Source organism: Mastomys coucha, unplaced genomic scaffold (genome assembly GCF_008632895.1).
Source record: "Mastomys coucha isolate ucsf_1 unplaced genomic scaffold, UCSF_Mcou_1 pScaffold1, whole genome shotgun sequence".
NCBI lineage: Eukaryota > Metazoa > Chordata > Mammalia > Rodentia > Muridae > Mastomys > Mastomys coucha.
In genome coordinates, this window is record NW_022196891.1 from 47,345,237 (window position 1) to 47,362,731 (window position 17,495).

General features: G+C 38.5%; 1 protein-coding gene across 3 annotated transcripts in view; it reads right to left on the reverse strand.

Annotated features, from left to right (window-relative positions):
• The window catches only part of Hmcn1 (hemicentin 1), a 473,399-nt gene that overhangs the window by 58,368 nt on the left and 397,536 nt on the right, over positions 1-17,495 (reverse strand). For all 3 annotated transcript variants that reach the window (XM_031384523.1, XM_031384530.1, XM_031384516.1), the window contains 10 exons: positions 16,901-17,042; positions 15,661-15,805; positions 15,115-15,242; positions 14,671-14,827; positions 12,259-12,380; positions 11,916-12,080; positions 9,647-9,754; positions 8,975-9,112; positions 8,714-8,848; positions 3,591-3,860 (listed from right to left, as the gene is read on the reverse strand). In XM_031384523.1, the coding sequence (XP_031240383.1) occupies positions 3,591-3,860; positions 8,714-8,848; positions 8,975-9,112; positions 9,647-9,754; positions 11,916-12,080; positions 12,259-12,380; positions 14,671-14,827; positions 15,115-15,242; positions 15,661-15,805; positions 16,901-17,042 (1,510 nt within the window). The remainder of the gene's footprint in view (positions 1-3,590; positions 3,861-8,713; positions 8,849-8,974; positions 9,113-9,646; positions 9,755-11,915; positions 12,081-12,258; positions 12,381-14,670; positions 14,828-15,114; positions 15,243-15,660; positions 15,806-16,900; positions 17,043-17,495) is intronic.

Below are 17,495 nucleotides of genomic sequence, written 5' to 3' on the forward strand. Positions count from 1 at the left end.
TTTTTTCTCATATATATATATACATACACATGTGTGTGTGTATATATTCACACACACACATACACACACACACACACACACACACACACACACACACACACACATATATATATATGTATGCTGATTATGGTTCCCCTCTCTCTACTCTTCCCAGGCCCTCCTTACTTTCCCTCCCATCTGGACCCATTAGAAAACAAATAGGGTTCTAAAGAATAATAATAAAATAAATCGAGATAAAACTAACACATTTGAATTAAGCAAAATAAGGAAACAAAAGGAAAGAGCCCAAGAGAATCAAGGACCCACTTGTTCACACACTCAGAAATCCCATCAAAATGCTAGACGGAAGTTCCTAATCTATATGCAGGGACCTGATGTACACCAGTGCAGACCCCGTGCATGCTGCCTCAGTCTCTGTGACTTCTTGTGAAGTTTGATCATGTTGATTTAGAGGTCCTTGTTTTTATGGTTACATCCATCCCCTCTGGCTCTAACACTATCCTACCCATCTATCATCTATCGATCTCTCTGTCTGTCTATCTATCTATCTATCTCTCTATCTATCTTCTATCTAATATAAAATTATTATCATCATTATTATTTTTATTTTGTTTTCTTTTTTGAGACAGAGTCTCTCTGTGTAGTCTTGGTTGCCCTGCAATTCATTCTGTAAACCAGGCTTGCATCGAATTCACAAAGATCCACCTGCCTCTGCCTCCTAAAAATGTTGGGATTAAGGCATATGCTGCCTGGGTTACATATTGTTTTTTAACTCACTGAGTTCAAGGCTGCTGCCCATAGGTTTTCACTTATGTGAGGGTGTGAGGATATTCCCTGGGATGTGGACAAGCCACCAGGGGCCACCCACCAAAAACAACCAACCAACCAACCCACCAACCAACCAACCCACCAACCAACCAACCAACCAACCAACAAACCCAAAAACCAAACCACCCACCAACCAACCAACCTACTAACCAACCAACCAACCCACCAACCAACCAACCAACCAACCAACCAACCAACCCACCAACCCACCCACCCACCAACCCACCAACCCACCAACCAACCAACCAATCAACCAACCAACCCACCCACCAACCAACCAACTAACCAACCAAACAACCAACCAACCAAACAAACAACCAAACAGCTCTCTCTCTTTCCAGCAGCCAGCAGCTGCCAATGACTAATCTGGGGCAGGCCATAATAATCCTTCCCTCAAACATGCTTGCATTTTTACCTGGCTCTATCTTTGGAGATCATCCACTATTTTACTTTTCCATTGGGGATTTTGCACAGTAACTTCCAGTCACATTCATCCTCTTTCTCCAACTCATTCCAGACCCTTCCTTACCTGTTCACCCATCCAACTTTATGTTCTCTTCCTTAGGTAATAACACAAAGCAAAATTAAGAATGAGAACAGCAATGCAAAAAACCAAGTCCATGGCGTCCAGTTTGAACTGGCTGACCACTTCTGGGTGTGTGGCCTGTTCTGGTAGAGTCCATGGCCATACACCTCTTTTTATATGTTTTGTTGTTTTGTGGCATCTTGTAGAAGATGGTCTCCAACTCACTAGTAGTCAAGGATTTGAACTCCTGATTCTCTTGCCTAGCCTTCAAAGAGTTCAGATTCCAGGCCAGTGCTAGCTCCCAAACCTTGCTCATAGTTGATTTCTCTTAGTTCTCTATTTGTTTGGAATAAAGAAAAGTAAGGATATGACCTTTTGAGTCACACATGACTTTTAAATATTAAAAGTCATATATTTACTTTTAATATTTATCCCTCATTTTAGAAATAGTTTATAAATAATCTGAAAATAAACCCTGTATCAGACCTATTTGTTAGCTAGAAGAAGGTTAATTGTTTTCCCCTATGACTGGGGTTTTGCTTTAATGGTTCAAGTGGTGGTAGTGGGGGCAACAAGGAGGGTGGGACAGAGACTGGGATATAAAGCAAATAAATAAATAAATTAATTAATTACTAAAAAATGCCTGCCCTTATTGCATACCTGGGTGCACAGGCATTGAGGCTTACATTTTATTTTATTTTTTAAAAGATTTATTTATTTTTATTTATATGAGTAGCTGTCTTCAGACACACCAGAAGAGTGCATTGGATCCCATTCCAGATGGTTGTGAGCCACCGTGTGGTTGCTGGGATTTGAACTCAGGACCTTTGGAAGAACAGTAAGTGCTCTTACCTGCTGAGTCTTACATTTTAAAAGTTTGTCAATAGTTTTATTGTTATTTGACACATGGGCAATTTTGACAAACTGTCTGCAAATATTTGAGAAGAATGATATTTTTGCTTGGAGGTAAAGGTTAAATGCACAGCCATCAGTTCAAGAGATTAACTAAAGGCAAGAAAGCTATTGATAAAAAATGTATTCAAGTTAAAAATAATGAGTGGGGATTCTAACTTAAGTATATTGTTTATTTAATCAAAAAGTGTTTCATTTGAAATAATCATTTTTGCTATGCAGTTGAGACAGAGTCAGATATACTTGAAAAATCAAAATTTTACAAATTTTTGAATAAAGCAAAAGCAAAGTCACTTATTAAAATAAAATATACCCCTAAAAAATAGAAGTTGGAAAATTTTAATTTGCTTTTGTTTCCTATCAGTGACATTAATATTCTATCATTAGTTTTTGTTTTTTTTTTAATTTTTTTTTTTTTGTTCTTTGGTTTTTCGAGACAGGGTTTCTCTGTATAGCCCTGGCTGTCCTGGAACTCACTCTGTAGACCAGGCTGGCCTCGAACTCAGAAATCTGCCTGCCTCTGCTTCCCAAGTGCTGAGATTAAAGGCGTGCACCACCACCGCCCGGCTATTCTATCATTGGTTTTGAAATAGACAATAAAACTGTTTTAATCTTGACATTTATTTTTAAGATATATTTAAAGATACTTTTTATGTGTAAGTGTGTTTTTATTGCATGTATGTCTGTGTATCACGTTTGTGCTGAGTGCCCATGGAAGCCAGAAGAAGGCATTGGATCTTCTGGAACTGGAGTAAGAGACTGTGGTGAGCAACCATGTAGGTACCGAGAATTGAAAAAGGGTCTTCTAGAAAAGTGGTCAGTGCTTTAACAGCCATCTCTCCGGCTCACTAATGTTGATTTTCAGATATTTTGTTGCATATCTAATACAATAAAAAGAAAGATGAATGTTGTGCTACTTTAAAATAATAAATCTTTAATAATGAATCATTAGTTCTCATAAGGTTCAAACTGTATGTATGATTTGGGTCAAATACTGATTACTTTTAAGGGAAAATGACTTGAAGCTTTAAGAAGTGAAACAGAAGAGCCACAGAACTCATATGGCCACCACATAATCTAAACAACCCCCACAATCACAATATGAAGGGGGTGTTAGCCATACATTTCTTGGAATGCTGATGTCATCTCTTGCACAGATGTGTGCACACACAAGCAAACGCAGCATACTGAACGCAAACTTGAAAGTCAAGCATACACTCTTCTCTACACACACTAGCTTTGAATCCCACCACATTTTCCTTGGTGACTTTTTCATTGCCACAGTAATACAACAGATGGATATAAATCATGTTAAACAACCTACCATGGACTGTGAGTGTGGTGCTCATGCTGCTTGATCCTGCCATATTAGCAGCCATGCATGTATATTGACCAGCATCATCAGGCTGAGCAAATGCTATCTGCAGAGCGCCTGAGTTCAGGATGCGCTGGCGGATGGATTCGGTAAGTGCACGCCCATCTTTATGCCAGGTAATGTCAGGTGGTGGAGAGCCCTCTGTCTCACACAGTAGAGAGACAGGTTTATCCATTGTAACAACATATTCCTTTTGATGAGAACTAATGACGGGAGGAACTGAAAAACAGAAGGTTCAAACTGAGTGTGCAAATTACCTCCTATGGTCTTCTAGTTTTGTTTTGTTTGGAACATCAAAATTCATGAGCTTGTTCCAGGAAAATGATTTTTATAAATTAATAAGTATAAGCAACAGTCAATTTTAAATGAGATAAGCATCTATTCATGAGGTATTGGAAGGGTCCCATTCAAGAGAGTCTATCAGAAAGTCATGAGGGTCTACAGAGGTATTTTAACATACACAAACTTTATGATTCACTTTGGGCACTTTTAAAATGGACTCTTTCAAGCTTTGTGAAACATTCAACTGCTCAAAGATACATTCAACCCCCGCATTTTCCAGAGAGCTAGTCATGATGTCTCAGTACAGTGCAATACTTATAAATGAACACATGGACAAATAGATGATAGAAAATAAATATATATACAAATTCTTCCCATTTCAGAAACGTGCTAAAGGGTTTCCCTTCAAAGGATTCACAGTAACCACTTACTGCTTAGGTATTGCTCTGGATTTTTTGCCAAGACCTGAATCATCCACCATAGAAAGAATAGAAATACTTATGACTATCCATGATAAGATTATTTATAGTGACTAACATTACTTGGTCGAGTGTGTGCTTCCCAGAACAAACTATATCTTCAAGGGGAGAACCTATTTAGAATCTCTCAAGCCTCTGGTACCTACAGTTATCTCTCTGATTATGGAAAGTACAGATATTATCCAATATTTAATGTGTGCCTTGTCTCTTCATAGTTCAATCTTTTTAACAATCTAGTGAAGAAAAATTCAAATCTGATGCTTTCTTTTCTATAAACACAATGTTGCAGAAATTAATGAATAATTTTGACTTCTAAAATTTTCTGACTACAGTACATTCAAAACCACTCTTTTCGTAAATATTATTCTCCTCCAGCCCCCAGCTAGGTTTCCCCTGCCTCCCCAGTATATTCCCCTTTATCAGAGCCCAAAGCAATGGGCTGGCCCAGGATTTCTCCTTGGATTTCTTCTCTGTTCATGTTCTTTCCTTAGGAAATTGCATCTAGTTTCTGAATTTAATACAGTTTGCAAATGATCTTTCATCCTATACTATACAATTGCCATGAATTTTAATACACAGTCAATGTTCTACTTGACATCAGCATCATGAATTTTAAAAGTTTCCTACATTCAACATGACTAAGCAGAAACCATGGCTTCTTATCCCTAATGCCAGGAGCTAGCCTGGCATCCAGCAGTGAAAGAGGGTATGGATTCAGCAACTGAAGGGCCAAAAGCTGCTTACTTTTGGCAATTTAACTATTTCTTTAACTCTTTGCTATTCTGTGCCCAAAATTTCCTGGCTTCTGGCAGTTTAACTCCTGATGATAGCAGCAGGTGATCAAGAAAAAAATCTTAGTAACTTGGGCTCTTTTTTCTCTGGCTCAAGGGCCCCTCCCTGGCCAGGCTAGAGGCTCAGAGTTCATTAAGTCTAGTAGTCAGAGAGAAAAGAAAAGAAAGAAAGGAAAAAAGTTAATTTCTCTCTCCCCCGCCCTTGGTTAGGCCTGGCCACCTGTTTAATTAATTTCACAAGTGCCCATGCATACTTATATACATATACACATATATATGTATGTATATACATATAGACAGACAGACAGACATTTGGTGGATGGAACAGAGCCCCAAATAGCCACACTTTATTTCTTCTTTCAGCCTTCTTATATCTTAGACAAAAGTTCTTTATAAAATTAGCTCATAGATGAAATGTTACACAAAAGGAGAGTTACAAAAGGATATTGATAGTAAATTAAAAGCAGTGTTTCAGTCCGTAAGCTCATTATAAGTTCAAAGCACTTATGGAGTTGTTTTATCATAGTGCACACCTGTGGCTTCTATTCTTAAACCTGACCTAAGATGAATGTTTTTCCTTGATCATAAGTCTGTCCCAAGCCTGTTTCTCTTCTTAGTGCAATTTATGAACACTGATTGCATCCCTTATTGTGCAGTCTTTACTTATTTAGTCATAAGGAAGGGGCATGTTGTATTCTTAATTTTAACTTTATTACCTCTTTCTGGCAAAACAATAAAACAATCTCCTAAAACTTTCTTCCTAAAAGTATTTGAACCAAATCAGGAATTTAAGTCATTAATTCATCTAAACAGCATTAATTCATGCATGTTCATTTTCATATTGATCTGCAGGAAATTTGCCCAATAGGGTGGGCTGATGCCCAGGAATCATTAAGTTGTGTAATAGTGGCAGGAAAGACATGTCAGCAGCAAGAAGCAATCATGGGACAAAGTCTCTGCAGCTGTTCTTCTCCAGAGCGCACCCATCACCGCCATGCAGAAACAGTGGGCCGTCTCTAGGAAACTCGCTTGCCATAGCTTTTTCTAGATGACTTCTGTCACGCTAGTGTTCCCTCATTGCACTTCCACTACCTCAAGCTCAAACTGGAAGCCCATGAAACACAAGTCTCTTTTAACCTTCAAGTGTGTCAACAGTCTTGGCTTTTGCACCTCCAAAGACATCGTTAATCCATGACTTTTCCTAACTCTTGTGCTGCCCATACCTTTGCTTCCTCTCTCAGACCATGATAGCTTGGCCAGACAAATCTAACCACTCTTCTAGTCCCACTCTTGCCTATCCCCAAAGGTAATACCTACACAGTATCCAAAAGCACCTAGTCCAAACAGAATCATAATCCTGGCTGCACCCTTCCTATCGTGCAGAGAATGGAAGTTAATTCCACTACAGTGTATCTGGTCCTTTAACAACAGCTCTGTCTTGGTCTATTCTCCTTCATGCTTTTCTGTGCCTTCTTGCTCACCACTGTCTGGTCACACCAGTATGGGTAATTTGGCAAGATGCTTTGTCCTTAATCATTGTTGGTATCTTATCTCACTCCTTACCCCAAAGAGAAGCCCACTCTAACCATTGACCTAATAAATTGACTCAATGTATTCATCTTTTCAGTCTTTGTGTTTGTTTGTTTGCTTGCTTTTTGCAAATTTTAAAATTAAGATTTCAAATAACAGGAATGTGAACTTTACTGCATTTGTTCATTCTCTTTGGGAAATACCCTATGTGATGAAATTCTGGATTAATTAATTTAACTTCAGTATCTTGAAACCTATTACCATTTTGCTTCATATGTTAGAAAGACATAGAAATTATATTATGAAACTGCCAGTTTAACATGAAAAATTATGGGCTGGAGAGATGGCTCAGTGGTTAAGAGCACTGGTTGCCCTTCCAGAGGGTCTGGATCTGATTCTCAGCACTCACATGGTGGTTCACAACTGTCTGTAACTCTAGCTCTTTAGATACCAGGCATATGCATGGTGCACAAACATGGATGCAGTCAACACACATAGGGAGAACATGAAAAATTATTTTCCTCCTCCATCTATCTTTGTTCACTTCACACATACACTCCTGATTTTTTTTTTTTTTGTAATTTTAAAGTTATCTTTTGTTGTCATTCCTCTGTGTGTGCATTCACGACTCATGCGTGGAGGTCAGAGAACAACTTGTGGGAGCGAACTCTCTCTTTCTATCATGCATTCCTAGGCATCAAACTCAGGTCTCCAGATTTGGTGACAAGCGCTTTAATTCAATACTACTTCAACATGTTTGGGTTGTTTCTCTTGTTAAAAATTCAGCTAAAGGGCACTTGCTGATCTTGCAGAGGAGCAGAATTCAGTTCTCAGCACCCAAACTGGACTGCTCACAGTTTTCTATAATTCCAGCTCCATGGGATCTGACACACTTTTTAGGCTTCTATGGGCATCAGCACTCATGCACATACCCACAGACATGCATACATGCATGCATACATACATACATACATACATACATATATACATACATATGTACAGACAGACAGATACATGAGAATAAAAACAAAATAAATCTAAAACCAATCTTACTAAATGGGCTACCACGAATAAGAACAAGCACATTTGCTCCCCTTCATAGCTGATATATTACAAGATCCTATGGATGTCTGAAACTGATGATATTACAGAATTTCATACTCCCTATGGATGTCTGAAACTGATGATATTACAGAATTTCATACTCCCTATGGATGTCTGGAACTGATGATATTACAGAATTTCACACTCCTTATGTTTTCCCATACACATCCCTATGATGAAGTTTAATTTGTAATAGGTGCAGTAAGAGATTAATGATGTAAATACTAAATGTACTAAAATGAAGCAGGTTTATTGATACACTATGGCTCTGGTCTTTTCCTATCCCATTCTCTCTTAAAATGTCACACTGTTCTTGCCATTTTCACTCACTGGAATTACTGGCGCCTATGTGAATTGACAATACTGCAACTTTTGCAGTTTGAGATTGTCTTGAAGTGAAAGAAGGAAGACGGGCCACAAGTGTTGACTCCTGGACAGTTGATCTCATGCTGAGACTAAGACACTCAGTTTATGAAGCTTGGATATGCTGGTGAGACATATTTCACATTGAAGGAAAGATTTCACTATATTCCTCAGAGGGAAAAAAAAACTTGCAGGCTATTCATTTCTGGGATATTCTGTTTCATATCTTTAAGCCATGCCTAGCTATATGTAATCAAAGTCATGAAAGTGAACCATAAAGATCCATCTACTGTATCAAGTAGAGTTTCATAGAAGTAAAATAGGATGGAGGTCCTAGTTCTCACACATGAAGTAAAAAGAACACATTCCGCCATCTTCTGTAGATTTTTCTAGGGGAAAAAGCAAGATACTATGATCTAAGAGTGAAGAGAGTATGTGGAGGAACACATTATTTACATATGAACAGTGAGTACATATTGTTACACACATCTCTGAAGACACAGAGGAGGAATTCCTCAAGTACCTTGTACATTCAGCTTGATCTTGCCCAAGGCTGTGCCAGCTGGGTTCTGAGCCACACACATGTAAGTGCCTGCATCTCTGCGGACAGCTCTGGAGATCTGTAAGCTGCCCCCAGGAAGGACGGCAAGGGTCTTGCCTACCACAGTCAGAAAAGCAGAATGAAAAGCTGTCTTATTTTCACTTTATAAGAAGGTACACAGATTTCTGAATTACAAAGCACTACACATACCACAACAATCTTTATCGAAATCATGGTAGGTACCTGAGGTAATGACGTTGATGCCTTCTTTTTGCCAAGTTATGAATGGAGTGGGTATTCCTGTTGCTTCACATGGAAGTAAGATGGGGTTGTTTAGAATGACATCCAGTTCACTTGGCTGGGGCTGAATGACTGGAGGCTCTGCAAAATCCAAGAAAAGAATAGCATTGCTTATTATAAAGCAAAGCTGCCTGATACAGTGATAAGTTTCAGTGTGCCAAATCCACAACCCCAAACACCAGTGAGTTGATTGTACAAGAGAAAACCTATGACTGGCCTTATGTCTTTTTTTTTAGATCTTGCTATATAATAGCTGTAGTAGAAGACACTGGTAGAAAAACTGATGTTGGAAGAGATCACAAAAACCAAAGAAGAAACATATTTTTTAGGTTGTTCTGTATAGTTTGTGATCATGTGCAATTGTAGTCTATTGAACAATGTCTTCCAGGTTTACATAACCCAAGACATTGCCATTGACTTGAAGTTTTACATAGTACCATCTTTTAGGATCAAAACATGACATTAAAACCACAAATAAATAATTAGCACCTTCCCAAACCAGCTAACTTTTAGTGTGTGGTGCTGGAGAGCAACCCCAGGATTTGTACATGCTAGAAAAGAACTCCACCCATCAAGCCACCAGCAAGAGTTTAGTAGACCAACAACCTTCCATACCTTGAACACGAAGGGTTACATGCCGGTGTGCCGAGCCTGCTGCATTCCGAGCAATACAAGTGTATCTTCCTGCATGGTTTAATTGGGTAGCAGATATCTCAATTGCTCCTGATAGAAAAATAAAGGGTTTTATTTTTATTTTTATTTTTTTGTTTGATTACTTCTGTGACGTGATCTTGCCATGTAGTCCAGACTATTCTGAAACCTCATATGTGGCCCAAGGTGGTCTGGAGTCTACAATCCTCCTGTCTCTGTCTCCCATAGTAATTCAGTAAGTTACATGTTTCTCATGTTTCTTTTGACTTTACCAATAAGTAATTAATTATTATGAATAGCTTTATTGATATATACTTTACTTATCAGAAAGGCCATCAAATATGCCATTTGATGAGGGCTTTATATTTTAATATTTGGAGAGTTAGTTAATGATAACTGCAAACTAATTTCAGAAACCTTTCAAAAGACCAGTGCCTATTTGTGGTTACGCCCAGCTTCCAAACCAAGCCCTACTGGACCACATCCATCCATCTACTGCTTTTGCAGGCTTGCCTTTTGTAAGTGCTTCATCAAGGTGGAATTACATACTCTGGCTTTTTGCCTAACTTCACTATAAGCATGTTTTTGAGATTAATTCATTTTAGAATGTGTAATATGTGTCCCTCTTTTGCAGCCAAATAGATTGCCTGTTGTAGACAATAGCACTTTTATGTATCTGTTCAGCAGCGGATGGGCATTTGAATTGCTTTCCTTTTCAGCTATTTTGGAAGACTCTGTGAGCATCTCTAATGCACAGGTGCAGACAGGATTTTACACACCTTGGAGAGAGACCCTGGATGGAGTGGCCACTCTGCTTAACATCCCAAGAAAATTCTACAGTGGTTTCTAGATAAGTACTTTGTGGTTACAGTGGTATAGTAACCTTCCATTTTATGATAGAATTCCACTGATTTATATGAGATAGCCATAATATTCTGCTTTAAAACCTAAACTATATGCTGAGAATCAGTGTCCTATTATTTCCTATCAATTGAAGAAACAATATAGTTTATCTATATTAGAACAATATAGTTTATCTGGAGGTTTTGCACAACTCCTACCAGTGGACGTGTCTCTGACTCTTTTGCCTGTTCTTAGGACCCCTTTTCTCCTATTGATTAGGTTGCCTTGTCCTGTCTTAAGATGAGGGTTTGTGCCTAGTCTGCATTTTAATGCAGTGTTTGGTTGATATTCCTGGGAGGCCTGCTCTTTTCTGAAGGGAAATGGACAAGCAGTAGATCTGTGGGACAGAAGAGTTAAGGGAGGGGACTGGGAGAATGGAAGGAGATGAAACAAATGGTCAGGATATATTGCATGGCAGAACATTAAATAAGAAGGAAAAAATAAAGGAAAAAACAAAACCAGAGAACACACACTCATGAAATCTCAGGATGAGTTGTTACTCAATCTGTCTCCAGCATGGTTGCCTAGTACAGGACCCATTTTCAATGAAAATCACGTATATTTTCATCTAGTTAAATAATTTTTCTCAGTGCTATAAATTGTACAAATGTTGACTATGACCACTGTTAAAAATAAATTGCAATATTTAACACCCAACTTTTCTTGCTTAGTTATATGAACATTAAAAATGGAGGAGCAGTGGATCTGGAAGAAAGGGGAGGTGGGTGGAGCTGGAGGAGAGAAAGAAGGGGATGATGGGGAGGGGAGCTGGGAGGAGTGGAGGGAGGGGTAGCTGCAGTCAGGATGTATGTATAAAAGAAGAATAAACAAAAAGGAAAACATTAAAGCTTTTCTTAGTCACACAATCTTAAGATAGTACCATTCTGTCTTAGGAACTAAATGGCTTTTAAATAAACCTTTTATTTTGTCAGTGCAAAAAGTGTGACTCTCTATAAGGAATTTGCTAAGTCTGTGGTTTATCATATTTATGACCATGTTTATTATATTAGATCAGTTTTAGATAATACATGCTACTTTGTTTCTAGACTCTTTCTCTTTTTGTCTTTTACCTGATCCCCCTTCTTATCATAATTGTATTTCAGGAACAAAGGCTTTTTAAAATTTTCATTATGTCCTAACAAAAGTCTGGACAAGGCTGCCCATTGCTAACTACTCCAGAAAGTCTGGACACGGCTGCCCATCGCTAACTACTCCAGAAAGTCTGGACACGGCTGCCCATCGCTAACTACTCCAGAAAGTCTGGACACGGCTGCCCATCACTAACTACTCCAGCCAGTGAGAGTGAAGTCACAGAACAAGGTTTTGTTACCTGAGGACAGCATCCGATAGCCGTCTCCTCTGGGAAGCAGTCTTATGCCATTCTTGGTCCAGTGAATTGAGGGAACTGGAACTCCAGAAGCAGAACAGGTCATGACTGCTGGGGTCTGTCTGGTTACCAGGAGATCCATAGGCTCATCAGCTATGGTGGGAGGAACTAAAAGAGCAAGAAGAGAAAACCACACATTTCCACTCCATCCCTCCACATTCCCAGAGCCTTACTGTCCCTCTTCTCCATGATGCTGGAGAGTGAGTGCCAAGCAGGTATGGAGGGAGGCTGTCTGGTAAAAGGACAGTACTGCGTGTCCATCTATCTACTTCCAGGCTCACTCTACCTTGGACAGTGAGGTCCACTGTTCTCTTGTCCTCTCCAGCATCACTCGTCACAGTGCACTCGTAACTGGCAGTGTCATCCACAGAGGGGGAAATGATTACAAGTGAACCTGAGGAGAGGAGCCTAGAAGAGAGTCCAAACACGAGATTCTGTATGTTAGTTTCCATGTGCTTTGCAGTTGGTATGGTAAGGAGCTGAGATAAGCTGAGGTAAAGAGCTTCTCCTTCATGTTAAATGAGCGTCATCTGTTTGATGCAAAGTTTGCACATCAAAATGTAACGTTATATGGTAAAGGATCTAAACTTTATATGAATGAGAAACAGCTGACTGGAAGAATTGCCTGAGCACTGAATCTTACATTTTCTGGTTTATCTTTTTTGTTGTTGTTGATTTTTTGTTTTGGTTTTTTTTGTTTTGTTTTGTTTTGTTTTTTTTTTTGAGACAGGGTTTCTTTGTGTAGCCTTGGCTGTCCTAGAACTCACTCTGTAGACCAGGCTGGCCTCAAACTCAGAAATCCGTCTGCCTCTGCCTCCCAAGTGCTGGGATTAAAGGTATGTGCCACCACTGCCCAGCTACATTTTCTGAATACATATATCATAATCAAACTTCTTCTCCTAGTAGATGAAGTATATTGGCAGCTACTATTTAATAGCATAGAATGTATTCCAGGTTTCATTTAAAATGCTTCTCATAAGCCAGGCAGTAGTGGTGTATGCCTTTAATCCCAGCACTTGGGAGGCAGAGGCAGGTGGATTTCTGAGTTTGAGGCATGGCTGAAGGCTACTTTGGAAATGTACCATGTGTATACATATCCACTCCTATATAATTGAGAGATCCCGATACAGTGAATAATATAGAAGAGCAGTTGAGGATAATTCCTAACATCTGCCTTAGTCATCCATATACACACATATGTGCAGTCCTGTTACATGCCCACATGTACCCATACACACGTAATTACATGTGTATGCATGTATGCTATGCACTTGAAAATGGAAAAAGAAAAGTGACGTAGGTTTGGTTTAATGGAAGTGTATTTGACACACTACCTACCCATTTTCTACCCGAAGACTACTTTTAAACCACTGAGTCCAATGCCAAACATTAAAGGATGAGAGAGACAGAGTTGATAGACTTTCAGTGGAATCATTCTTGATTTCATATTTCCTGGTAAGTCAGAATTACCTCTTGTCAAAGTGTCACCATGACTGTAGTTGATGTTCGCACTCTGGCAGATAATTTGATGGGGTAATGGGCTATTGGCTGAACTGAGGTGAAGGGATGCTAAACTAGCAGAAATTTTCAGTGACTCAAAGTTCAGCCTTCAACACACACACACACACACACACACACACACACACACACAGCTGGAGGAGTGTAAGGCCTGGAGAAACTGCTCTTTGTTTCTACCTACCCAATTAGCCAAGTACCTACATTATAGTTCAAGGTATTAAATTAGATTTTTTATTTTACAACTAAAGCTTGTATTGACTTCCATAGAATGCTTTGTCTTTTATGTGAAAAGGTGTTTACAGCCGTTGCCATTATGAAATTGTAGAAGACACTAAACAAACTAGGTTAAATATGCTTGCAGACCTCAACAACAGCCATTATAGGCTTGTTGTATATAGAAAAGCTGCATCTTTAAGTAAAAAAAATAGATTAGAAGTCAAATTCCACACTAAGGAAGTATTTTCTAGCAACTGGCTAGTTAATTCTTTATTTTTTATATATTTGATGCCCCTGTTGGTAGGGTTAAAATACTGGTTATTTTAAAAAATTGTTTCTAAATGTTAGGTGGGATATTTTTTCCAATGGAATTATCCTTACTTCATTATGCTAAGTGAAATTAGCCTGGCACAGAAAAGGATCTGCTTTACTCATTATATATTAAAGATAAAAAGTTGAGCTAACAGGAGTAAAGAAGTGACTAATGGTTACTAGGGAATGATGGGGGAGGGGTACACAATGATTGCATTTGCATAGAGGAATGTCTGACTAATTATCTGAATATTTCAAAATAGCCATTAGGAAGGATTTTAATGTTCTTCCCGGGGGGAGGAGCATCATAGCACAGTTTCTCTGTGCAACCCTGGCTGTCCTGGAACTCAGGTCTGGTTCAGCCTCCTCAAACTAACAGAGATCTGCCTGCTCTGCCTTTTGAGTGATGGGATTAAAGGTGTGTGCCGCCACCACCTGAAAGATTTTTAATGTGTTTTTAACACAAAGAAATATGCATTTATGGGGTGATAGATGTGCCTGTTATTCCAGTCTAATCATTATACCTCATGATATTATACATAAAATATATTATATTTCAATGTATTGAAATATCATATAGTACCAATAACTATCTACAATTGTCTCAGTTAAAAATTTTAAAAAGTAGTTAAAAGAAATGACTTATTCTTACCTGTATGAATTTTGATTTTGATCTACATTAAGAAGATGTCCATTTTTTCTCCAGGTGATTGATGGTTTTGGTATCCCAGTAGCTTCACAAGCCAAAGTAGTTTGGACATTCACTGTTACTGTCACATTGGTAGGACCCAGAGCAATAGATGGAGGGACTAAAACAATTAAGGAGAAAACATACTCAGTAAATAGCAAGTTATTTTGAAATATTCCTGATGAAATTTGTCACTAGTAGTTTGCCATATAATTAAGGCCCAGCAAATTGTCACAAACTGTACTATGTTGATATTACCCACAGGAAAGACAAAGCATTGGCTTTGGCTTGTTCACAATGCAGTGGAATATGCTTAGTCTTTGAGGTCCAGGTTTTTATTAGCTCACCAGTTTCAGTTGAAAAAGAGTGACCCAAAGCCTGAATTTGTTTCTATAAATGTATATTTACCGTGGACTTGTAAATCTATTCGCCTACGGTCTGTTCCAGCCACATTGGTCGCCATACATAAATACCGTCCAGTGTCTGTGACATGTGCTGACTGAATATGAAGGAATCCATTTTCCAAGATGGAGTATCTGTAAGACAGATCACAGATATCTTCTTCTGAATCAACCCTTTTCAGTTTTACACTGTGACTCAGATAAATGTTAAAGATTTGATGAAATCTACTCTTAGTGTTTTTCTGTTTCAGGTGAGACATATTTACAAGGCCACCAGAAGAGGAAAAGAATGCATGCAGTGTGAAGGTGCATGGCAGTCAGACTTGTAATCCTGATGAATTAAATTGTAAGAGTTATGCCTGCAAAATACTAAATTTTGATTCTCATCTTAGGATGAAAACACTGATTCTAAAAATAGTAAGATCAAAACAATTCATTTGAAATGTAAAGGAATAAAATGACTAACAAAAACTAATTCATTAGAAAAAATAATTTGAAGATTTACACTTCAATTTCTTGTTGCAGTATTTTCTTCCTCTTTTAGAACTATTACCTTGCATGGCTCTCAGCTAGCACAACACCATCCTTTCTCCATGTTATCCTTGGAGCTGGCACGCCTTCAGCACGGCATTCCAGGGCAATTGACTTATTTAAGAGACTGACAAGGCTCTGGGGACCACCACTGATGCTTGGAGGAACTGAGCAAGAAACAAACACAACAATCTAGTTACAATAAATAGCACAGCCCTCACTAAGCCTCTAAGAGATGTAAGGAGAACTTTAAGTGGTTAGCTTTGTCTACACTAATCTACCTTCGAATGAATAGAATTAAAGTCTAACTCCTGAAGTCTCACTGAAGATATCCTGCATTTGAAAATAAAGAATAAATGGGGAAAAGAATTTAAATCCTGGATACAGCATGTGAAATCTGGTCCTTGTGAGAGAGGCGTGAGTAAAATTCAGCTTAGGTCTGATGCAAATTAAAGTTGATATTTCTTATTTCTCTTTAGCCAAATAATGGTCAAAGAATGTTAATGCTGGAAGAGTTTCACTTTAAATGAAGAACAGAAAGTGGGCTGTTTTAATGAAAAACACATCTGTGGTTAATCATGTGAGTCTCAGAACAGGCATTTTATTAATCATAGAGTTCATGTGGGAATACAAAGCCTGAACTTTAATTTTACTATTAGAGATTATTAGTTGTGTGGGTCATCTTGTTGTAAAATTTCTTGTGTTAAAATCCAAAGGGACTATTATGGAGGGAAATCTACACATTTTCTTGAATTTTGGCAAGTTTTGGCATCTAGATGTGCATATTTAAGAAACTTACAGATGTATGGCATTGGTTAAAAAAGTGTAACACTGTGCATATGTACAGTATGTTAGAGAGCCACCACCAACAAAGGCAAACTAAATGATGGGCCGTTTGTCATGCACAGATGTAGTGTGATGGTTCCCCTTAGCTGGATGATGCAGACTATCTGGATCTGCTAATAACCCTGTGCGTGCATGTGTTTGTATGCATGTGTGTTTATGTGTATGTGTGTGTGTGCTGGGCATTTGTGGGGTGTGTATATGTATATATTCCTTTGTGATGCTGTAATATGTCTCCAGATGTATATTTTGGAACTGAATTAATTTTCACTATATGTCTAACATAAATCCTATATGTTGCTTCCTCAAGTTAGTAGCATGACCACAGGGATTTATTTAGTAAGCTCCTGAAAAACATTATTACCTCTTGGAATACTCTTGGTGAAATTTTTAAACTGTGAAACAGTAAGTTTTCTTACCATTTACAGTGAGGTTAAATTCTCTTGTAGTCTTTCCCGCAATATTGCTGGCAACACAGGTATAACTGGCTGTGTCTCCCAGGTCTGCATTATTAATTTGCAAGTATCTGCCTCCAGACAGGATTCTTACTCGAGGTGTTGCCTGGATTCAAAAAATAAAATCTATCATCAAAATGTCAATGAAGTAAAATAAAGCATTATTTTATTTATTTTAATGGTGTGTGTGTGTGTGTGTGTGTGTGTGTGTGTGTGTGTAGCGGTATATGCTCTATGTGCATATGTGAGTGGGTGCTTGTGGAAGCCAGAAGGGGGTGCTGGATCTCTGGAACTTGATTGTGAGCCACCCAGCATGGATGCTAAGAACTGAACTCAGGTCCTCTGAGAGAGTAGCAAATACTCTTAACCACTGTGTCACCTCTTCAGACCTCAAATACTATTTTATAAGAGCAAAAATAACCAGAAAGAATCATAGGGTTTCCACGTGGCAAGATTGGTTCATGGTCTCATTGACTTTGGCTAAGTCACGGGTACCCATGCCTCAGATGACATCAAACAAGGGAAGCAAAGCAGGGTGGATGGTTCAAATCAAGTCTTT